This window comes from Fonsecaea nubica (genome assembly GCF_001646965.1).
Source record: "Fonsecaea nubica strain CBS 269.64 chromosome Unknown Scaff44, whole genome shotgun sequence".
Classification (NCBI taxonomy): domain Eukaryota; kingdom Fungi; phylum Ascomycota; class Eurotiomycetes; order Chaetothyriales; family Herpotrichiellaceae; genus Fonsecaea; species Fonsecaea nubica.
Window position 1 is genome coordinate 48,341 of NW_019173717.1, and position 18,209 is coordinate 66,549.

At 52.6% G+C, this 18,209-nt stretch overlaps 6 protein-coding genes across 6 annotated transcripts; 3 read left to right on the forward strand and 3 right to left on the reverse strand.

Annotated features, from left to right (window-relative positions):
• Positions 1–564: 564 nt before the first annotated feature.
• AYO20_06754 (hypothetical protein) lies at positions 565–1,427 on the forward strand (the record flags this gene model as incomplete). The annotated part of the gene is made up of 2 exons (XM_022645042.1): positions 565–1,018; positions 1,147–1,427. The coding sequence occupies 2 exons, from the start codon at positions 565–567 to the stop codon at positions 1,425–1,427; spliced, it is 735 nt and encodes a 244-aa protein (XP_022498931.1).
• Positions 1,428–3,001: 1,574 nt separating this feature from the next.
• On the reverse strand, positions 3,002–4,089 carry AYO20_06755 (hypothetical protein; the record flags this gene model as incomplete). The annotated part of the gene is made up of 2 exons (XM_022645043.1): positions 3,002–3,990; positions 4,047–4,089. The coding sequence occupies 2 exons, from the start codon at positions 4,087–4,089 to the stop codon at positions 3,002–3,004; spliced, it is 1,032 nt and encodes a 343-aa protein (XP_022498932.1).
• Positions 4,090–4,766: 677 nt separating this feature from the next.
• On the forward strand, positions 4,767–7,961 carry AYO20_06756 (hypothetical protein; the record flags this gene model as incomplete). Its single annotated transcript, XM_022645044.1, has 1 exon — positions 4,767–7,961. One exon carries the CDS (start codon positions 4,767–4,769, stop codon positions 7,959–7,961), a length of 3,195 nt encoding a protein of 1,064 aa, XP_022498933.1.
• Positions 7,962–9,495: 1,534 nt separating this feature from the next.
• Positions 9,496–12,161, reverse strand: AYO20_06757 (hypothetical protein; the record flags this gene model as incomplete). The annotated part of the gene is made up of 4 exons (XM_022645045.1): positions 9,496–10,365; positions 10,422–10,590; positions 11,907–12,059; positions 12,112–12,161. The coding sequence occupies 4 exons, from the start codon at positions 12,159–12,161 to the stop codon at positions 9,496–9,498; spliced, it is 1,242 nt and encodes a 413-aa protein (XP_022498934.1).
• An 811-nt stretch (positions 12,162–12,972) lies between these two features.
• AYO20_06758 (hypothetical protein) lies at positions 12,973–13,365 on the forward strand (the record flags this gene model as incomplete). The annotated part of the gene is made up of 1 exon (XM_022645046.1): positions 12,973–13,365. One exon carries the CDS (start codon positions 12,973–12,975, stop codon positions 13,363–13,365), a length of 393 nt encoding a protein of 130 aa, XP_022498935.1.
• Positions 13,366–15,423: 2,058 nt separating this feature from the next.
• AYO20_06759 (sodium/hydrogen exchanger 3) lies at positions 15,424–17,812 on the reverse strand (the record flags this gene model as incomplete). The annotated part of the gene is made up of 6 exons (XM_022645047.1): positions 15,424–16,628; positions 16,688–17,213; positions 17,284–17,417; positions 17,469–17,618; positions 17,688–17,717; positions 17,773–17,812. The coding sequence occupies 6 exons, from the start codon at positions 17,810–17,812 to the stop codon at positions 15,424–15,426; spliced, it is 2,085 nt and encodes a 694-aa protein (XP_022498936.1).
• Between the last annotated feature and the right edge of the window lie 397 nt (positions 17,813–18,209).

An 18,209-nucleotide genomic window follows, 5' to 3' on the forward strand; every position in this document is an offset into this window, starting at 1 on the left:
AATGAAAATGAGAGGGATGAAGAGAACGAGCGGTATGGAGAACTTAATAGGCGTGAGCATTTAAATGGAACAAGTTAGAGTGGACGGGCAACAGATAGTGCTGAGTGGTGAGTGGTTGAAGGGGCGAGACATTCGACGCAGATGCGGATTCATTTTCCGTCTGTAGACGAGAACAGTAAGGCGCCAGCACCTAAGGGCTTCCAGGCGGGAGGCATCCACCAGGTCGCAGCTGAGAGGGCAAGGCGGGACACTGGCGAGCCCTGGGTGAGTGGCCCTTAGGCTTCTAGCTAGGCACCAAGACCTCTACTCGGTACTTACGCACCTACTTGTACTTGTTCAGGCAGGCCCTCCCTGCCCTTGGTAAGAGAAGTGGCAACTCGAGCGGAGCAAGGATGGTGACACGAGGAGAAAAAGAAAGACCAGGCACGTGATTCTTATCGATAACGCAACGTCCTGGCTTTTCATTCATCCAGTAGTACCGACAAGCCGAGTACTAGGAAATCGAATCACCCACTCATCACCAACTTACAATCCACGAGAGAGTACAGAACTAAAGCCCATAACATGTCGTCCAATGTCGGTCTCTCCACGCCGCGCGGCTCAGGAACATCAGGTTATGTTCAGCGCAACCTGTCCGTCCTCAAACCTCGCGCCGTCGGCATCGGCGCCCCCTACAGCCTTGACTCTGCGCGACAAGGGCCCAAGACTCGGAAGCCCGACCAAGAAATCCTGAACCATGACCGCCTACGAGCCATTGAAGTCAAAGTTCTAGAACTGAGGGAGAAGCTGGAGGAAGACGAGCTTGAGGAGGAGAAGATAGACGAAGAGTGCGACAAGCTGAGAGAACAACTGACCAAAGAGACGGAACGAGAGAAGAATCGGGACGGTGGGAGATCAGGAGGCAGTGGTGCTAGGAGAGTGGATGGAAAGGGTCTCAAAAGTTACCAGGTGCATGAGTTGGCCGAGGCAAAGGAACAAGAGAGTGAGCGACTACGCAGGGCTCTCGGGCTAAAACCTGGTGAGATCACCCAAGACGACGAACATCCTATGGCAAGACAGGAGAAGAGACGACGGGAGAGAGAGGGAGTCCAGGAAAAGACGGAAAGCGTTGATTGAATTCCATGAGGGAATGACCCAAAACAACAGACGGCAGGGTTCTATATCTCGAGAGTCCTAGCAACACTCGCCCTTCCCAGCAAGGCAACTCGCAGACTGCGGGCGAGATGACAGCCATTGCTCCTATTTCTCTTCCGACAGCCAGATCTTGGAAAATCGGCGGTGTTGCCATGCCTGGTCTCGAATCCACCAAATTACTCGCTGGAGACACAGGTCTGGGGCTCATGGACGTCACCATCATCCAAGATCAGGGAACAGAACTGTCGCCACCCTCAGACTGCACTGCCGTGGTGCACAAAACCGGATTCTAGCGACGCTGGAGAATTCTGGGTTCGCAAGTCGCAATGTTACCGTCATGAGCTGTGGAAAACCCATCCAGAGCATGCATCATCTGTTCCACACTTCCGAAAAGGTCCTCGGCCTACACTTTTCTGCAGTCGTATGCTTCCATCCGTGGTGGACGTTGCCTCGTCAATCTACTGAACCCGCATATGCATCTCCACTTCAGCGAAGATGAAGGGTCGAGGATGTCCGCGAATCCATCGAAAGGACCGCTCTGTAACCTCGACAGCTCCTTCGCCCTGAAACGCATCGTCTCCAGAATGGTCAAATCGGATGTAATTATCGTGTCTCGTAACGAATTTGTACAAAATTTCTGTGATAGATATGTCAGTCAACCGCACTGGCACCACCCGGGGACTTGCGGGTTCTATATGCAATCCACCTGGTCGTCTCCATATAATATGTCGTAGATTTTCGAGCGAAGCTGTGGACCAGAAAAGCCTGTCGATCTCTAGATCCCTGGCCACTTCGATCTCACCTTGCGTACCTTGTGCTCGTCTTGTCCGGCTCGAAAGCGGAATGAAGGCTGTCATCTCCATGAACCGGCAGTCTTGTCCATAGGACGCTCTGACCAACTTGCTGATGATCACAGCAGCAATGATAATTAATGCTCCGAAGGTGACAATCAATATGATCACTACTAGCTTGAACGGCTGGTAGATATTTGACTTGAGGATCATGTTATTGCAGAACCACGAGTCCTGTTCGTCTGTGGGTGGCAGGACGTATTCGACGAATTGTGGTTCGGGAGCGACCTACCCAGTAGCCCACTGGAAGACCGTCCGCGGGAGCTGTGCCATTGCAATGGAGTGATAATGCTCTAATTCGAGAATCCATTGATTTTCGGGCAGGGCGACCGATAATACCGCACCACTTCCGCCAAAAATAGTCCCGTTGCTTGCCAGAAGAGGGTTGGTCGTCGATGAGAGGTCTCCGGCAACATTTCTCAGGTTTGCTAGGGTCACAGCGCACAATATTCGATTGAGCGTAGCATTTCCATGAGGTGTAAGTGCGTCGTTGGACGCAGCGACGTTTTAGACCTAGTCGAATACAAGAAAGCTGGTACAGATGTTATTAGCGGTACAAAACTTATGCAGCTCGGTGCAACCAAGCGTGCAGATGATAATCAAATCACGTGATTAGACACGTAAACAGTCTTGATAGTCACGTCGCGTGCGTCGGGTCTACCTAGCCAATCAAATCCACGGCTTTTTGGATCTTTTCGTTTCAATCAATAGGATTGCAACAAGTACAAGCAAAGGAGCTTGGACGTGTACAGTGCAGGGCTCGGGGAGGTTTGGAGCGAATGTGTATAATACAGTGCATGATCACTGGAGATCCCATTCTGCCACGTTCACCTATCTTTGCCCCTCTCATAAGTGTAACTGTGATCGTGATCGCGTCATGGCCAGGCAGCCCGACGCGGCCTTTCTACCGAGACTTGAAACCCCCGTGATATCGATGCTGGCCCAAGATTCAGGCAGAGAAGGAACTAATGTAGTACTGACCCAGTGTCAGCATCTGGTCCGTAAGGCAAATGTCTTCAACTCACCGTGAGACAGGGATCTCCCTCGTCGCCGCTTTCGTCCGCCGGCAGGTACACATATAGAACCAAGGCCCCTTCATTGATGAAACATGCAATAACCTTGGTACAGACTCGGCCGACACTGAGAACCCTGGACCAGTCCTTGGCATCGATCCGAACCCTGGACCACCCCGCCTCATTCTCCCCGTTCGGGCCACCGAGCTCCTTCATTCTGGTCGTGGGGTGATCTGTCAAGTCTGGAAAATGTTCCGGATCAAGCTGGGGATGGGCCAGTCCCGTCCATCGACTTGAGATGTTGAGAGCGTCGGTTTTGATCGAGACCTTGAGCGAGCCATGCATGTTGGCACTGAGTTCCAGCCGAGGACTGGTGCTCGAAGACCCCTTGGTTGTGGCGAGTGCCAATCGTGTGAAACGTTCGGATATTGTCTTGATCTGAACCAGAGGAGGAAGATAGATGTTCACGTCTGGTTCCGGCGTTCGGGGTTGATGGAGGCTCTCGACCACCGTCGGCGCCAGGACTTTGACAGGGATGTCTTGAGTGATGATCGTCTCTCGTTCACCGGAGCCACTACTATGGGGTTCGTGAAACGATAAATCATCGACCTCATCGAAGTCGAACTCTCCCGCACCGCCTTGGCCCCTGACTGTTGTAGGACGGGCCACGACATTGTTGCCGCTGCTAAAGGAGTTGGTCACAATCGTCAACGAAAGTATGGGGACGTTGTCCTTCTTGGTCAGCCTGATCTGTGTAGAAGTCGCCCCAAGCGCCGACCGGAGAGCTCGCGAAAGGGCTTGGATGGGGACTTCCAAGTTGATTGTGTTCTTTGGTGACGCAGATTGGAGGACGTATGTCTCAAAGATCATCTCGGGCCTCAAGACGGACCAGACTTGGCTCCCTTTGTCGGGGATGATGGTAAACTGAACCCCATCGTCGTCAAGCCGGCACCAGGCAATCTGGCCCAGAGAGGCCAACGAGGCGCAGAATTCTGAGAAGCTATTAATTGGATTGAAGCGAGGCGAGGTAAGTGTGGAGGCCGCCTACTTGCGAGTAGATTCACATTTTTGATCTGGCTCTTGAAGCGCATTGCATTGTTCCTGGGACGATCAGATCGGCGCGTTGCAGGAGAGGGGCAGTGCAGTGCACGATGAAGGCACTCGTAGGGAGATTCGTTAAATGTTTAGCAGCGATGAATGGGTTTAGCTTGAAGAACCTGTGAGAGAACATCAGCCACGGTTCCACGCGCCCCAAGACAACGGAAACGGCGCGTCCTTCCGGGTACGCGAATTGGCGAGAAGGATACTCATCTCGCCTATCTGCAAGACGGCCATACCCGGCATGAACACCATCAACACACACCCACAGAGACCAGTACCTACTAGGCAGACAGGGGACCAGCGAACCAGGGGGATTTTCCTGGGGGCAGCTTTGTGGGTGGCGTGTGGGAACCTGTTACATACAACAAAACCATTCAGCATCAACATCCTTTTCTATTTCCTGATCGTCCTGTTATGATTGCATCCTCTTAAGCACCCCTGCTGTGTCGCTCCTTTGACCCTTTTGCACGAACTACCGCCTGCGCAGTGCCACCAATCATCCTCAAACATTGTCTCGAATGTCCTCGCACTACCGCCACTCGTGAGCGCTGGACAGCAGCCTTTTCAGCATGCTGCTATTTTGCTTCTACGGAGGCTGGAACTCTTTGAGAAAGAAGCAAGAGTGCTTGCTGGCAAGATAGACTGAGGGCATACTTTGATGGAGAAGATGGCACCCAAAACTCCCACAGCGCCGCAGTTCCCTCGCTTAGACCCTCCGTCACCATTTCGCTCTCCCTCTCGGTCCCCTCGACGCAGAGCTCAATTCGCCATTCGAGAGCTCGACCCTCTCCTTGGAAACTTGACGCCGGACTCGACGCTGAGAGCACTGCAGGCCACAGAAACGATTTCCGGTGGGGCTGCGCAAGAAGATGCTTTGACAACGAGCATTGCGGATGCAACCCCCGCCGAGCGAGAAATTGGGATAAGAGCCGCTTTCGCCGCTCAGAAACTGCGGGAATGGAAGAATGAATTGTCACAATGGACGTGGCCAGGCAAGAAAGAGAGGGGATTTGGTCTAGGATTTGTACCTCCGTCAAATTCAAGCGGCAAGGCTGAAGATTACCGCGGCTGTTTGCCTGCGTCTGTGGCGGAGGACTACGAGGGGAGAATCGAGGACATTAGGGACGACCTGGACAGTTTGGGCATTGACGAGATCAAGGACCATGTGCTCGAAGCTCATCTGCCAGCATCGAGTCCGACAACGTCGTCTCGACCCGTGGGTCCACGCTCCAGCTACGGAAGAATGCGCGATTTCACTGCCCTGATCACTGCGACGGTGATCCAAGCACTCCCAGACCTTGCCAAGGTGAATATGCTGCTGGACACCTGGGACGTGCGGTTAAGAGTATTGAGAGACCTCCCGAGATTCCTCGATGTTATGCACTCCACCCAATCCGAGATCAAGCAAGCATTTAAAGAGATCAGAACACCAGATTCCGCCCAAGCGCTGACTGACTCGTCTTTGGACGAGAGGAAAACGACGTTGGGTGGACGGGTGTCGGACATGGGGCGTCGCATCGATCGATTTCTGGATATGCTTGAAGGGCGTGAGGATTCTCTGCCACAGGCCTGGATCGATACCCTCGAGAAGATCGAGCTCGACTATGCCACCTGGGCGGTCGAAGCAGACCACGTTGTGCTCAGAAACAAGCTCGCCTCAAAATCTAGCAGAGACACGGAGACGAAAAATATTGCTGGAAGCCCAGCACCTCCGGAATCCTCACACCAAGGAAGTCCATTGCGAGAACCAGACGAGCTGTTAGAGGTCGCCCAACCTCCTACCACGACCCACAACCTACCTGAAGACACAGTCCCAGATATTTTTCCATCAGACAAGGAGGCCGTCAAAACCAAGCACAAACCTTCGCTGAAGCTTGACCTTTCCGACCAAAAGGGCCACAAGCGAGATGTTTCCAAAGTCTCGGTTGCTGAGTCCATGTACTCGACGTTGTCGGATATATCAAACGCAGAGATCATGGACGCCAGGACAACCAGCGTGCTTCCAAGTCCCAAGATTCATGTGGTGGAGAATCCTCTTCCGACAAGCCACGATGAGATTGCTTGGTTTGGGTCGACGTACGCAGCTCAGCAACAGCTGGCTTTGAAGCCGCCCATGCTCCAGCGTGCGTCGACTGCCTCCATAGAGGTCTTCCCGAAAGACAAATTGAAACAAGTTGTGCTGAGACGGGCGGCCAGTTGGGACATTCTGACGCAAATGGCAGAGTCGGCAGACAGCACTCCCTCCAAAGCACTGACACAATTGACAGGTGGTGCCGAGTCTACGGCGAAGGCGCCTACAGCTACAGTGGAAGTACACGAACACTCATCACCGGCGAGCGAGGCTTCGACTCCCGTGCAAACAACCCTCGAGGTCAGGTCTTTAGATCCACACTCGACGCCCGAACCACTTATGCCCGTTTTGCCAAGGAGGTCGAGCAAGCGCATCAGTACAGTCGACGGTACTCCCATCACACCAGTAGCAAGCAGGGGTCAAGAAGAAGGTTTGGAGGGAGCGCGTTCCGCCACGCTGATGGCTGGGGTTGGACAATCTCCCAGACGGCCAAAAACGAGAGAATCGCTCGACGACAGAATCCAAGACATACTCACAAGCCTCCCTACTAGAATCCGGTTGGCCAAAGATGCAGATGCTCCATCGTCATCCACCTCGTCGACCCGTGCTTCGACACCCACTGCGTCTTTGACATTATCACCAGCCAAAGCTGACACGTCGAGCCGCAGAGGCAGCCTTGCTGATCCTGACATCAGATTGTACCATTTGACACGGTCCGGACAGGGTCGCGAAGCCCCTCCAGTCAAGCTCTTTGTTCGGACCGTGGGAGACGGGGACCGTGTCATGGTCCGGGTCGGTGGGGGATGGGCCGATCTTGGAGAGTACTTGCGAGAGTATAGTCTTCACCATGGGAGCCGAGCGACCATCGATGGCCGACTTGAGGTTGCCAGCTTTCCCGGAAACGGAGCCAGAGACTCTGTGGGTTCGGGTGGTGGTACGTCGGCTCCCCAAGGACGCCGAAAATCGAGATCACCCGTCGTGGCCCAGACAACCTTCGAGGGCACCCCATCGGTCGAGCTCGTTAACCCCAAGACACGACCATCAGCTCAACGACATCGTTCACCTGAACGTCGTAAGAGCAGGGTTGAGGGGACATGGACACCACCTCCGGTACCACCGATCCCATCCTCTTTTACCGTCAGCTCTCCGGCGTTTCCCACGGCCACTGATGACGAGAATGGTGCCGAGGCAGGCTTTGTCGACCCTGACACGACCCTGTTGAATGATCAGTCTCAACAGCCTAGTCAAAGTTCAGCAACCGTATCCCAGCCACGATATTCGACCATCATCGGCCCAGGCGGTGTCACGACAACAACGATGGTGACTCCTCCTAGCACGACTACTAACTATACTCCTCTTGGCGCTGCTGGCCCTAAGATGAATGTGCGTCGCGCGGCTACGTACGGGACGACGCCTGCCTCGAGTAATGATGCATGGGTTCAGGGGATGGTGGGGAAAGCCCGGGCAGTGAGCGGTGGTGGCAGTGCCACCATGGTGCAAGGGCCTAATGGCACGACGACGACTACGACCACCACAACCACGACGTTCCTGTCGACACCTCCTAGCAGGGGCCGTCGGCTGTCGTATTTCAGTTCCAGCCCGAGCACCAATGCGAACTCGAGCCCTGTGACGGTTTCCACCAGTCCAAGCACGAGTTCTGTTGGAAGTGATGTAAAGAGTTCACGGCGGATGAGCCTTGGTGCACGATCCAAGAGCAACCGTATGAGCCTGGGGGATATTGGGGGGATCAAGAGGGTGTTTTTGAGGAAGAAATCCGAGGGGCCGAGATAGCACTGTTCCAGGGGTTTGGGGAGTCCTCGCTGTCAGCTTGAGGGGGAGAAGGAGTAAAAAGGGGTTGGGGGGTGATCGGTGCACAGTACACGTCAGGTACAGTTCCAGGGAGGATGCTACGAGGAGGCAAGGCTTCGTCTCTCTGCCAGAGGCTTGTGGGCGTTTGGAAGCAAGAGGGGGAAGGAGCGGTGCCTTTGTAATATATACTCTGTACGTACCTATATTAATGTTATCGCGTAATACCTCCATCAATACCTGTACTTGGTACCTAGTTCTCGTTGCCAGCGCCGACAATGGTCTACAGAACATGGTCCATCCATACTGGCAGACTGGGTAGGTAGGGTTATACTGTACTAGCACCCTCTCCCTTGCCCCTTTTTTCCTTTTGTTTTCTGCCTCGAGATCGTTCTGGTGATAGGTCATCCCCGCCATCGTCATGATTCACTCTGGAACCTCTGACCGAGAGAGCATGTCCCCAAGTACCCTAGCTTGCCAGCTTGCCTACCTTGCCACCATGCCTACGCGGCCGTTTGTACGAGGAATACTGGTAGTGATGTCTTGTATTACGTGGTACCCGCGGCCGCTCGTCTCGTGGCCCCCACTACCAAGAATGGAAAAAGATCCAAGGGAAATCGAGTGGAGAATATGCCTGTTCGGTCCTGTACGGAGTACAAGTACTCGGTACTCAGTAAATACCTAAGTAACTCGGTACAAGTAGTAGCGATGGTGCGAGGCAGGCACGAAATACTACTACTACTACTACATAGTACTACCAGGCGTGCCAAGGTACCTGCCCTTTCAGTCGCAGGTCCACGTCAGATCCCAAACTGCACAAGGACAAGGCCAAGTACAAGTGCGAGGTATCAATTAGTCGGTGGACCTCCTTTTTTTTTCTCTCTCTTTGTTAGCCCAAAGTACTCGGTAAGTACCTCCTAACCCCAAGAAACACGAATCTGAAACATCGAACCATACCAAGAAAATCTTGAGAGAGGGAAAAAAAAAACTGATGAGGGAATCAAGTCACGAGGTACATATCTCGGTACTCGTACGGAGTACTTGTAGGTACTACTTTAGTGTGCCCAGCAACACTAGGGTTCCCAAGTTTAACTAGATGGGTATTAAACGGGTTCTATTTATAGGTGGCTTGTAACTTGCACCATCAAGTACCCGGGTACTCTCTCGCACGAGGGAGAGGAGGGGGAGAAAGTCGGTGTTGTGTAAGCGACATTGACAAACTGCTTGTACTTGTCCTCGTTAATTTCGCATCGCAGTAATTTTAGTTTCCTCACCGTGGCGACCTATCATCTCGACAAGTCAAAACATGATCAATGAGAACAAGGCGAGAGCGTAAACTGTGACCGGCGTTTGATAGGTGGAAAGAGGGAGAAAAAAAGGACAAAGACAAAGAGAGACAGAGAGACGACATTGTTTCGTCAAAAGGTGGAATACCCCAAGGTACAATCATATGTATCTATAACACCCAAAAATAACAATTCATCATTTCCGATATCGCGGGAGATGGGATGGTTTTGTCTCACATGCACGTGTCGTGAAACAGGGCCCGACACCGTGCGCTCTTGACAATGTTCAGCGTGGTGCCCTTGACTGACTCGTAGTCGGTTTCGTTGCCGGCCTCGCCGTCCCCGTCGCCCACGTCCACGGGCGACACGTACCCGCGGTCCTTGGGCGGCTCGTAGTGGTGCATCAGCTGCGGGTTCACCACCAGGCACCGCAGCTCGTTGGACCGGCAGCGGTGCGACAGCGCCACGTCAAAGGCCTCGTCGGCCCCCTGCGCGAGCAGCGACAGGATCTTCTGCGCCGACTGCTTCGTCACGCCGTACCCGAACGAGCAGACCGTCATGGTCGAGATGTGGATGTGTCGGTGGCCCTCGGGCACGTTCTCCTTGAGGAACTTGGTCGACCAGCTCACGTACCGCTTGGTCGCGATCCGCGTTTTGTCGGCGTATGTCAGGCCCGGGGCCACCCAGTCGTCGATCGCCGAGCCGCAGTGACCCAGCCAGAGTACGTCCCAGTCCCTGCCGTACGGCGCCGTGTCGTTCTCCGACACCTGTGTGTAGTTGCGGATGTTGTCCGAAACCAACTGCACCTGCCACTTGAGCCGGACGTCCCAGTCGACGTCGTCCTCGACAATAAAAGCAGTCTCGAACCCCGCCGCGATGATGTACTTTAGCAAGTCGAGGTGGGCGACCCAGGCCGTGGCCGAGCCATGCTTGGGTGTGGTGGCCCCCGAGCCGACCCCGATCTCCTCAAACGCATGGACGAGCTCTTCGGGATTGTGTGGTTGTGTTGGGATCGTGAACTCGAGACCCGTGAGGTTGGCCGCCGCTTGCAGCCCGCGCGTGCGCCAGCTGGGTTTCGATGAAAGCGCCAACAACTTCTCGAACTGTAGCCGACCATTAGCCAGGAGGAATCTAGACAGCATGCCCCCAAGGTCCTCACTCCGAGTGTCTTATTTGCCGCAGCCTGCCGAGGCGTCACGACCGGAGGCGTGAAGAGATGTCCTATCTGGACCTGGCTCGAGTATCTGGTTGGGAGGAGAACAAAAAGGAAGATGATGGCGAGAGCCGCCGCCAGAATACGAGGTCGGTCTGTACCAAAGACTCGTAACCTGCCCAACTGTTGAAGCATTGTACCAACCTGAATGCATAGTGTACTTTGAAGAAAAGAGGCAGCAAGCCACACCCACCGGCATATTTGTCTAAACGTGATGGCAGAACACCTTATGGGGTCGTTTCAAGGGTATCCATACAATCGCCACGGTTGATGATAGACGAACATGTAACCCTCTGCCCTGGTCTTGGAGAGTCGCCTGATAGCACCCCCCACTATCCATCACACTGGCTCCGGGGAGCGGCGGAGTGAGACAGAGTAGTTTGGAATGTCCAGCCCAAGTATGTTTCAGATCTCATCGGAAGAATCAAAAAGACAGAATGCGGTAAACATCGACTCGGGGCCGAGGGTAGAGTCCCCAACACTGATGGCGTGCAGGTCAATCAAGAGACGTCCAGGTCTGCTCAATATCCAAGTGCACGGGAGCAATGCCGTTTACCCTCATACGAGAGTGTCGTTTTCAGAGAGGGTTTGCCATTTCTGCAGGGATGGCACATCTGCTAGGGTAATTTCGGCTGGGCCACGCGCCTTACTCCGATGTTTAAATCGTACTTGGGCAACCTAATGCCGTAGTGGGTCATGTTGGTTCAGGAGTGCTCGTAAATTATTCTAAGCCAATCGAACGTCTTTGTCGCGACTTGCTCTGCAATCTGGACAGATTTAGCACAGAGGGAAACCGGATCTGTGGCCAAGGCTGGCGCAATTTTCGGAAAAGACACGGTTCAACGGCCTGGTTGGTCGGGAGTCTTGGCCCGGAAAAAATGAAAGGGACTTAGACATATCGAAGGCGAGGGGACGTTCTTGAGAGAAAGTATTTGTGTGGAGTGTAACCTGGCCTGACGCCTCCTTGATCCTTCATACCTATAATAGCATGCACGACACCACCTCTTGCCGCAAGCCTTTTTGACTGTTGGAGTCTGGGCCATCTGAACGGTACTCTGTATGTGTTGTTAGCTGCATAATGCAAATTCATCTTCTGTTGTTCCGAAGCGTTCCCATGGCAAATTGACACTATCAGCATCACCTCACGGTGACCACCCCGACTATAAGTATGTAGATGGAATGGAGATACTCACAAACTATCGCAAGTACGTGTCAGGGACTGCTGTGGACCAAGTTTTTGTTGGACGCCATGACTGGGTGGATAGTGTCTCGTACATCCATCTCCTCCGCAACCAGTGAAGTGCAAACCTTCAACCACCCATGGCTCCCGAGTTATCTTGCCAGCTGCTCATTTCTTGGATTGAACCTTGCACTTGGTCAGACGTTGTACAAGATATCTCAACGACATCTTGAAGCGGTTTAGCAACTCACATGCTGCCCTGGATTCGAGGGCTGGGAACTTCCAGGCTGAGTCGGCGCAGGCGGTTTGAATTTCTCGGCTCTTCACGGTCTTTGTCAGCATGCTGCACGGATGAGGGGGTATGGACAGGTATATCTCGAGTCGCAAACATCTCGAAAGAGCTTCTGCGTGGTATAGTGAGTGAGTGGCGAAACCTACTCCTTCCGGCGAATATACTCGTCTTCCAGCGCCTTCTCGCGCTCCTTGAATTTAGGCAGGCCCTCCATTTTCGGCTTCAGGTGCGTGTAATGATCTCAAGTGGTTTTTCGATTGGCGGTATTCGATCGGTTGATGGATGTTGGAAGAGAGGATCTTGAACTCGTGAAGGATGAAGGCCACCAAGGCTGCCATTTTGTGACGTCAAAGTGTCGGGGTCCAGTTCCTGCCCGCGTTACACAACCCCAGAAGAATAAAAGTGGGTAATGTCCCAGAGTAGCAATTCCCATTCTGGTTTCGGACAGCCACAGCTTCGGATAATCAATATTGCGAACCGATTTACTGTACTTGCGTACTTCCATATCAACGATCTGGACGAGAAATAGCAATGAGGAGTGATCCACCACCACACACAGCATACTAGCTATGTCTGACTTGGCAGCCATCTCGTAGCTATTGAATGACTACTCGGTGGGTTGCTTTTCGTTGAACCTCTCGCCAAAGGCCGTTCCTGTAATAGTCCTCAGAGGGGACACTTTTGTGGTGAGATACTGATCAAGGCGACCGCCATAGGAATGAATTCATCTCACACCATGCTACTATCAGACCACATTGACAGCGTCCCCCCTCTAACGAGCGAACAGCAGAGGATGACAAGGATGAGCCTGAATAGACGACAATTTTCCCTCTCTACAAGGATGAGAGTGCTTACTCGCTGAGGGTTCTGAAACTCTTCTGGGAACGCTATCACATTGGTCCGAGGAAAATTCTCGAACAGGGTCCGGCCGTCTTACAAAATAGTTGGCCGAATATTGTGACCCTTCGGTGCCGATCCTTCTCGAGACCCCATGGAGCGCCAAACCCCACCTTGACGTCTGCAACATGGTTGATTGTATTCTTCTCAAAGCTCTTCTCCACGTCCTGCCAATGAACAATGGGTTCGACTGGGTAGAGCTTGCGAAGGGGCTTTTTCGCGGCAGCCTTACGGAATTCCCATCAGACTTCAAAGTGTTCAAGACTTTGACTCGAAGCGCGGATCTTCTATGCCTCGTCCAGGGTGGGCCGCTGCAGCCGGATGCCATCGATCTTGTGCTGAGATTGGCACATGGCCATGTGTTTAACAACGATGATGCATACGCCAGCTGGAAAGTTATGCCACACCTGTCGTTTTCTCCGGAGAATGTGCGTCCGGAAACCAGGCAACTCGAGAACCTGGAGAAAGACAGCGTGTACTTTGTGCCTTGCCTTTTCGACGTCCCCAACACACGGGGCTAGGGATAGATTAGGATGCGACACGTCGCAAGGTTCTCATTGGCATTCGTAGCCAGTTCATTTCCGCTTGTTAAGCAACCCTCACAGAGAATGAAGCTATTGATCTGAAAATGTCCAAGTGCCTTTCCAGTAATCCAGGGAATTAGTGGAGATGTTGTTCTCAAGTATGCTGTCTGGGTATCTGTGTCAAGAGTCATGAAGACCATGAAGCCTAATACTCTTTTCCCACTTTGTCTCAATCTCGTCTCATGGGCCTTCATGCTATACTCGCCTCAACCCGGCTACGCTATCACCATCGCTCCAGGTCCCGCCTTTCTGCCGTTTGTAAGCTTGTATCCAACTACGAGTCCGCTCCCGATGACACGAGTCATCTATGGGTGCTGAGTTTGTTGGCATGTTCGCGGATGTTTGTTAGTAAGTCCCATGTCTCATAGGCTCTTCTGCATTCAGTGGTTCCAAGGCAACGGGGAAATCCGTTCTTGGGGTTCGTAGAAAGCTTGGTTAAAGCCGTCCTGGACTTCATCATTCAAGCCTCTCTACTGGCCCTTTACAGTGACACTCAGATATAACAAACAGGGGCGACGGCTACCGCCTGGGAGAGACTCTAGATTTCCAGCTGGGCCAGGGAGGAGAGGGCGCCCGCAAAACTGTTGATTCTTGACCGCTCCCACGAATATGATGGCCTCCCCCAAGTGACTCTTGATGATTCCTGGCCCAAAGCTGACAACGAAATGAACAAGTACAGGGACGCATGGCGGGATGTAGGATTTCTAGAGTCAGCCTGCCAGCCAATCTTTACTAACAAGGGGTGCCTTGGTGGGCCAACCACCCCACTTTTTATTTACTGCAGAATATTATTTCCAAACCCCAAAATTGCCTTCAATTCAAGCGTTGGTGGTGTAATGGTAACATTGGAGTCTTCCATGGATGGTTTTCCACCGGTTGACAACTCTAGCCCCGGGTTCGATGTGAGTATACTGTGAATTTATATTGATGTTCTTATCGCTAACAATCTACAAAGTCCCGGCTGACGCAAGTCATCACTCGAACTTTTTTGGCCTTTTGTGTGTGTCTGTGTTTCGAATTGTTCTTTTTTTCTTTTTTTTTTCCCCCCTTCTTCGCCCTCCCCAATTCTCTGGTAGTGGCCTTGTTAGTCATCTCGAGTGACCGGCCAATAGCCTACCATGTATATACACATACACAATGAATGGTACATAATTGAGGTACTCGAGATTCTTTGTGTATGGTGGGTAGTATACCACAACCTCGGGAGCACCTCAGAAGCTTGAATTCTCTAGTATACCGAGTACAATGCGACTAATCACCAGGACCGTAGATTTCTACTGAAATTTTAATTGTAGTCCATGTGAAGACTAAAGCCCATGCCATGTTCAAGCATAAGTTCAAATCAAAAAACCTTTCACAGGTCAGATCGATTTCGCATTCGAGTTCGCACGGCGTATGGCATCTCTCGACCCGACAGCTTCTTTTCTTGTGCGACATTTCCCCCCGAAGATACATGTGATCGTGTGACTTTGTATCCTTCCAGAACTGCTAATATTGTAACCTTCTGTCAGACCATGAAGTCGTGTCTGATTTCGTTCGATAGACTGTGACTTCAGATTGACGCCAGTCCTCTGCGATACCGGCTGTTTCAAGTATCTGGGGGCGTTGATCATGGATGAGCCTCTTATGGTTCTCGAGAGTTGCCCAGTTCTTGAATTCCCGTTCGCAGGTTGGACACTAGTATCTTGATGTATCACGAGAAGTATCTAAATACCTCGTAATCTGTGCAAAGTCACAAGGGCGGGTTAATGATTTCATACTATAATCTCCATGCCTCTCGAAAGATGTACAGTCGCATCCATTCTATTTCCTAGCAGTCCCTGAGATATGTACTCATGGCCATTATTGTCAAAATCCCTTTGTTCCACTATCATGTCAGCTCAAAAATCACTTTTGACAAACACCTGGCGCCCTAATGCAACGAATAAGCCCCCACCTAATTTCCTGCACCCTCGAAAGGCGTCCTCCAGAATAGAAAATTGAGTTGTGCTGTGCTCATGAAGGAGGTGGGCCCTTGCCCTGACCCTGATGCTGGTCTAACAACAGATGTGGCTTGATAAAATCCTCATCCAACTGGCGGAACCAAGCAGTGTGGTCCGCCGTTGCCCCCCTCAATAGGTTCCTTATCGAGCTACTTGCTCCCACTAGCGGCGTCGACGCTCTTACAGGTTGGGTAGCAGCTGTGCCCATGTCTCCTTGGTCGACTCCTAGGGAATCACCATCTCCGTTGTTGAGAATAATATCAGGCGCAGACCGTACCCGTGTATCGTGAGCTCCTGGTGGGAGCGATAGAGGAGACTGTTTTCTTCGTGGTGCGGCGGGTGGTAGGTCGAGCTCGGCAGCAGCATCTTCGTCGTCATCGGATGTTGACCCGCTGGTGCTGCCGTGGCCAGACAGTAATTTCCCTTGCTGAGCGACGAGATCACGATCACGTTGAGAGATGGCAGAGTTTTTGCGCTGGCCTCCAGGATGAAGTGGAGGAGACCGGCCGTTGCTACTGCTGTACCCTCTGTCGTTTCGAGCGTGTGACGCCGAGCCATTGGCTTTTGTTTCGCGGCCGTTGCCCACGTAGTCAAGGCCGATCGCCGAGGGTCGCGGGTTGTGGCCGAAACCAGTCCCGGATCGCTTGTAGTATGTACCGCCATTGGCCGTCTCAATATCGAATTCGTCGTCCGAGTCAATCTCCTCGACCACGCCTGTGCGGATGCCCAGAATCTCCAACATCCGTGCCGTTGTGCCGCCGAAAATAATGACCGTCAACACCACCACAACAAGGACAGTGGCGCGGAGTGCGGGACCCTCGTTACCCTGTAGCCCAGCGGCCAGGGCGACACCGACGGCACCCCGCAGGCCAGCCCAAAACAACATGACTTGATAATGCCATGGAAGTTCTTCCGCCACGTCGCGGCCACGGCGTTTAGCTCGGAGTCGAATGATATAGTTGATAGCTTTTGAAAGCGGGAACACAGCCAACCACCGTGCGCCACAGATGCCGACAACTGTAACGAGGATGAACAGTGGTTTGAAAACTAGATCGGTCTCGGTAAATAGTGTGAGTCCCAGATAGATGAAAATGAAGTTCTCCGACAGCTGAGCAGTGATCTGAAAGAAGAATTTCGTGGTAAGTTGAGTTCTTCGGGACATGTTGTAGTATGCGTAATGTTTCAGGGTGATTCCGCAGAATAAGAGCGACACAATGCCTGGTAAACGAATGCTTCAGCGTCCTGCAAGAGACACAGAGTTGTGGAATGGTACATACCTGACATGTGAACACCGTTGGAGAAAAAGTAGCTCGCATATGCAATCAGAACTATGAGACAGCTCTCAATCTTTGGGAACCTGCGGACGAGCGTATACTTCAGAGCGAGGGCTGTGCCGATGCCCACCACCACCCCAATCACCAAGCTCGTAAAGAAGACAAGTAAGAAGATGCCGATAGCCTCGAACAGGCTGATAATGTTCAAGTTCCCCGAAGCCCCTTCCCTGTATCGCTGGGCAGTCTCGAATAAGACGATGGCAATGGCATCGTTGAGTATGGACTCGCCAAAGATGACCGTGTACAGTTTGGGTTCGACCTTGTATAAGTTGAAGATAGCGAGGATAGTGACGGGATCGGTAGCGGACAGGGTTGCGCCGACCGAGATGGCCTCGACCCAGGTGATGGTCAGGCCGTCAAAAGGGATTCGCGTCCACAGCCAGAGTATCAGGCCCAAGGACACGGCGGAGATAAAGGTACCAGCGAATGCAAAGGTCAGGATCGTGCCAATATTGCGGAAGAAGTTTGCCTATGCTCCATTAGTTGATATCCGGTGTGGGCGCAGATCCAGTCTCTTTGCCAGAAACCCCCTTCCTTACCTGATGTAATTCGTAACCGGAGGCGAGAATGATGGGCGGCAGAAGGAGGTTGAAGAAGAATTGGTAGTCGAAACTGACAGTGTCTTGTATCGCAGTGCCAGGTGTGATGCGTATGACCAGTCCCACAACCATGCCTGAATACCGCAGTTAGCGGCGTACGATTGTATCCAGCAATTGACGAGTACCAGCAAATATAGATATGACGGTCTCATGGACAGCTTGTATTCTCTTCTGCTGTAGGATGTAACTCGTAAACAGCGCCGCAATCAGCAGCATGATCAGAATAAAGAGGGCCCATGATGAGAAGATCTCTTTCTGGCCAGCTTCGGGAGGGTCTGTTTCGAGGATCAATTAGCGAATGCATCGGAAGCGCATCGTGGGCAATATGGCGCGTGGCAGCGTACCGTCTGGATCGACGTCTTCAACCTGGCGGCCTGTGTCGTGAGAGTTAGTGTGATGGTCTCGTGGAGAGGGTCAGGTTTGCGTTACGGAGAATATTCAACGTCGCGCCCACGAGGGTTGACGCCATGTTGGCGCAGAGGTCAAACTAGGTATCATTCGCGAGAGGGCGCAGTCGGGAGGATGAGGATGAGCGGTAGGATGTGCGATGACAACAGATCAAGAATGAAGGAGAATATTACAAAGAGATGAGAAGCGCAGCCTGCGCAGCCTGCGTGAGGATGTGGTTGGGAGCGCAGCGTAGGTGGGTGCGAGGTGTTGAGTACCAAAGGTAGTTTGGTGTCGTCGGCGTTGGAGTCATGTACCCTCTTTACTTTGTATCGAGTTGCAGGAAGCCAGAGACTTTGGATCGACTTCTCTTCCTGGCCGCAATCGATACGTACTCACTCGTGATTCCCACTCGCTTCCTCCTCCACACGCTCCTCGTCCACTCTACCATTGGCGGGATGTCCACCTGTTCATTCAGC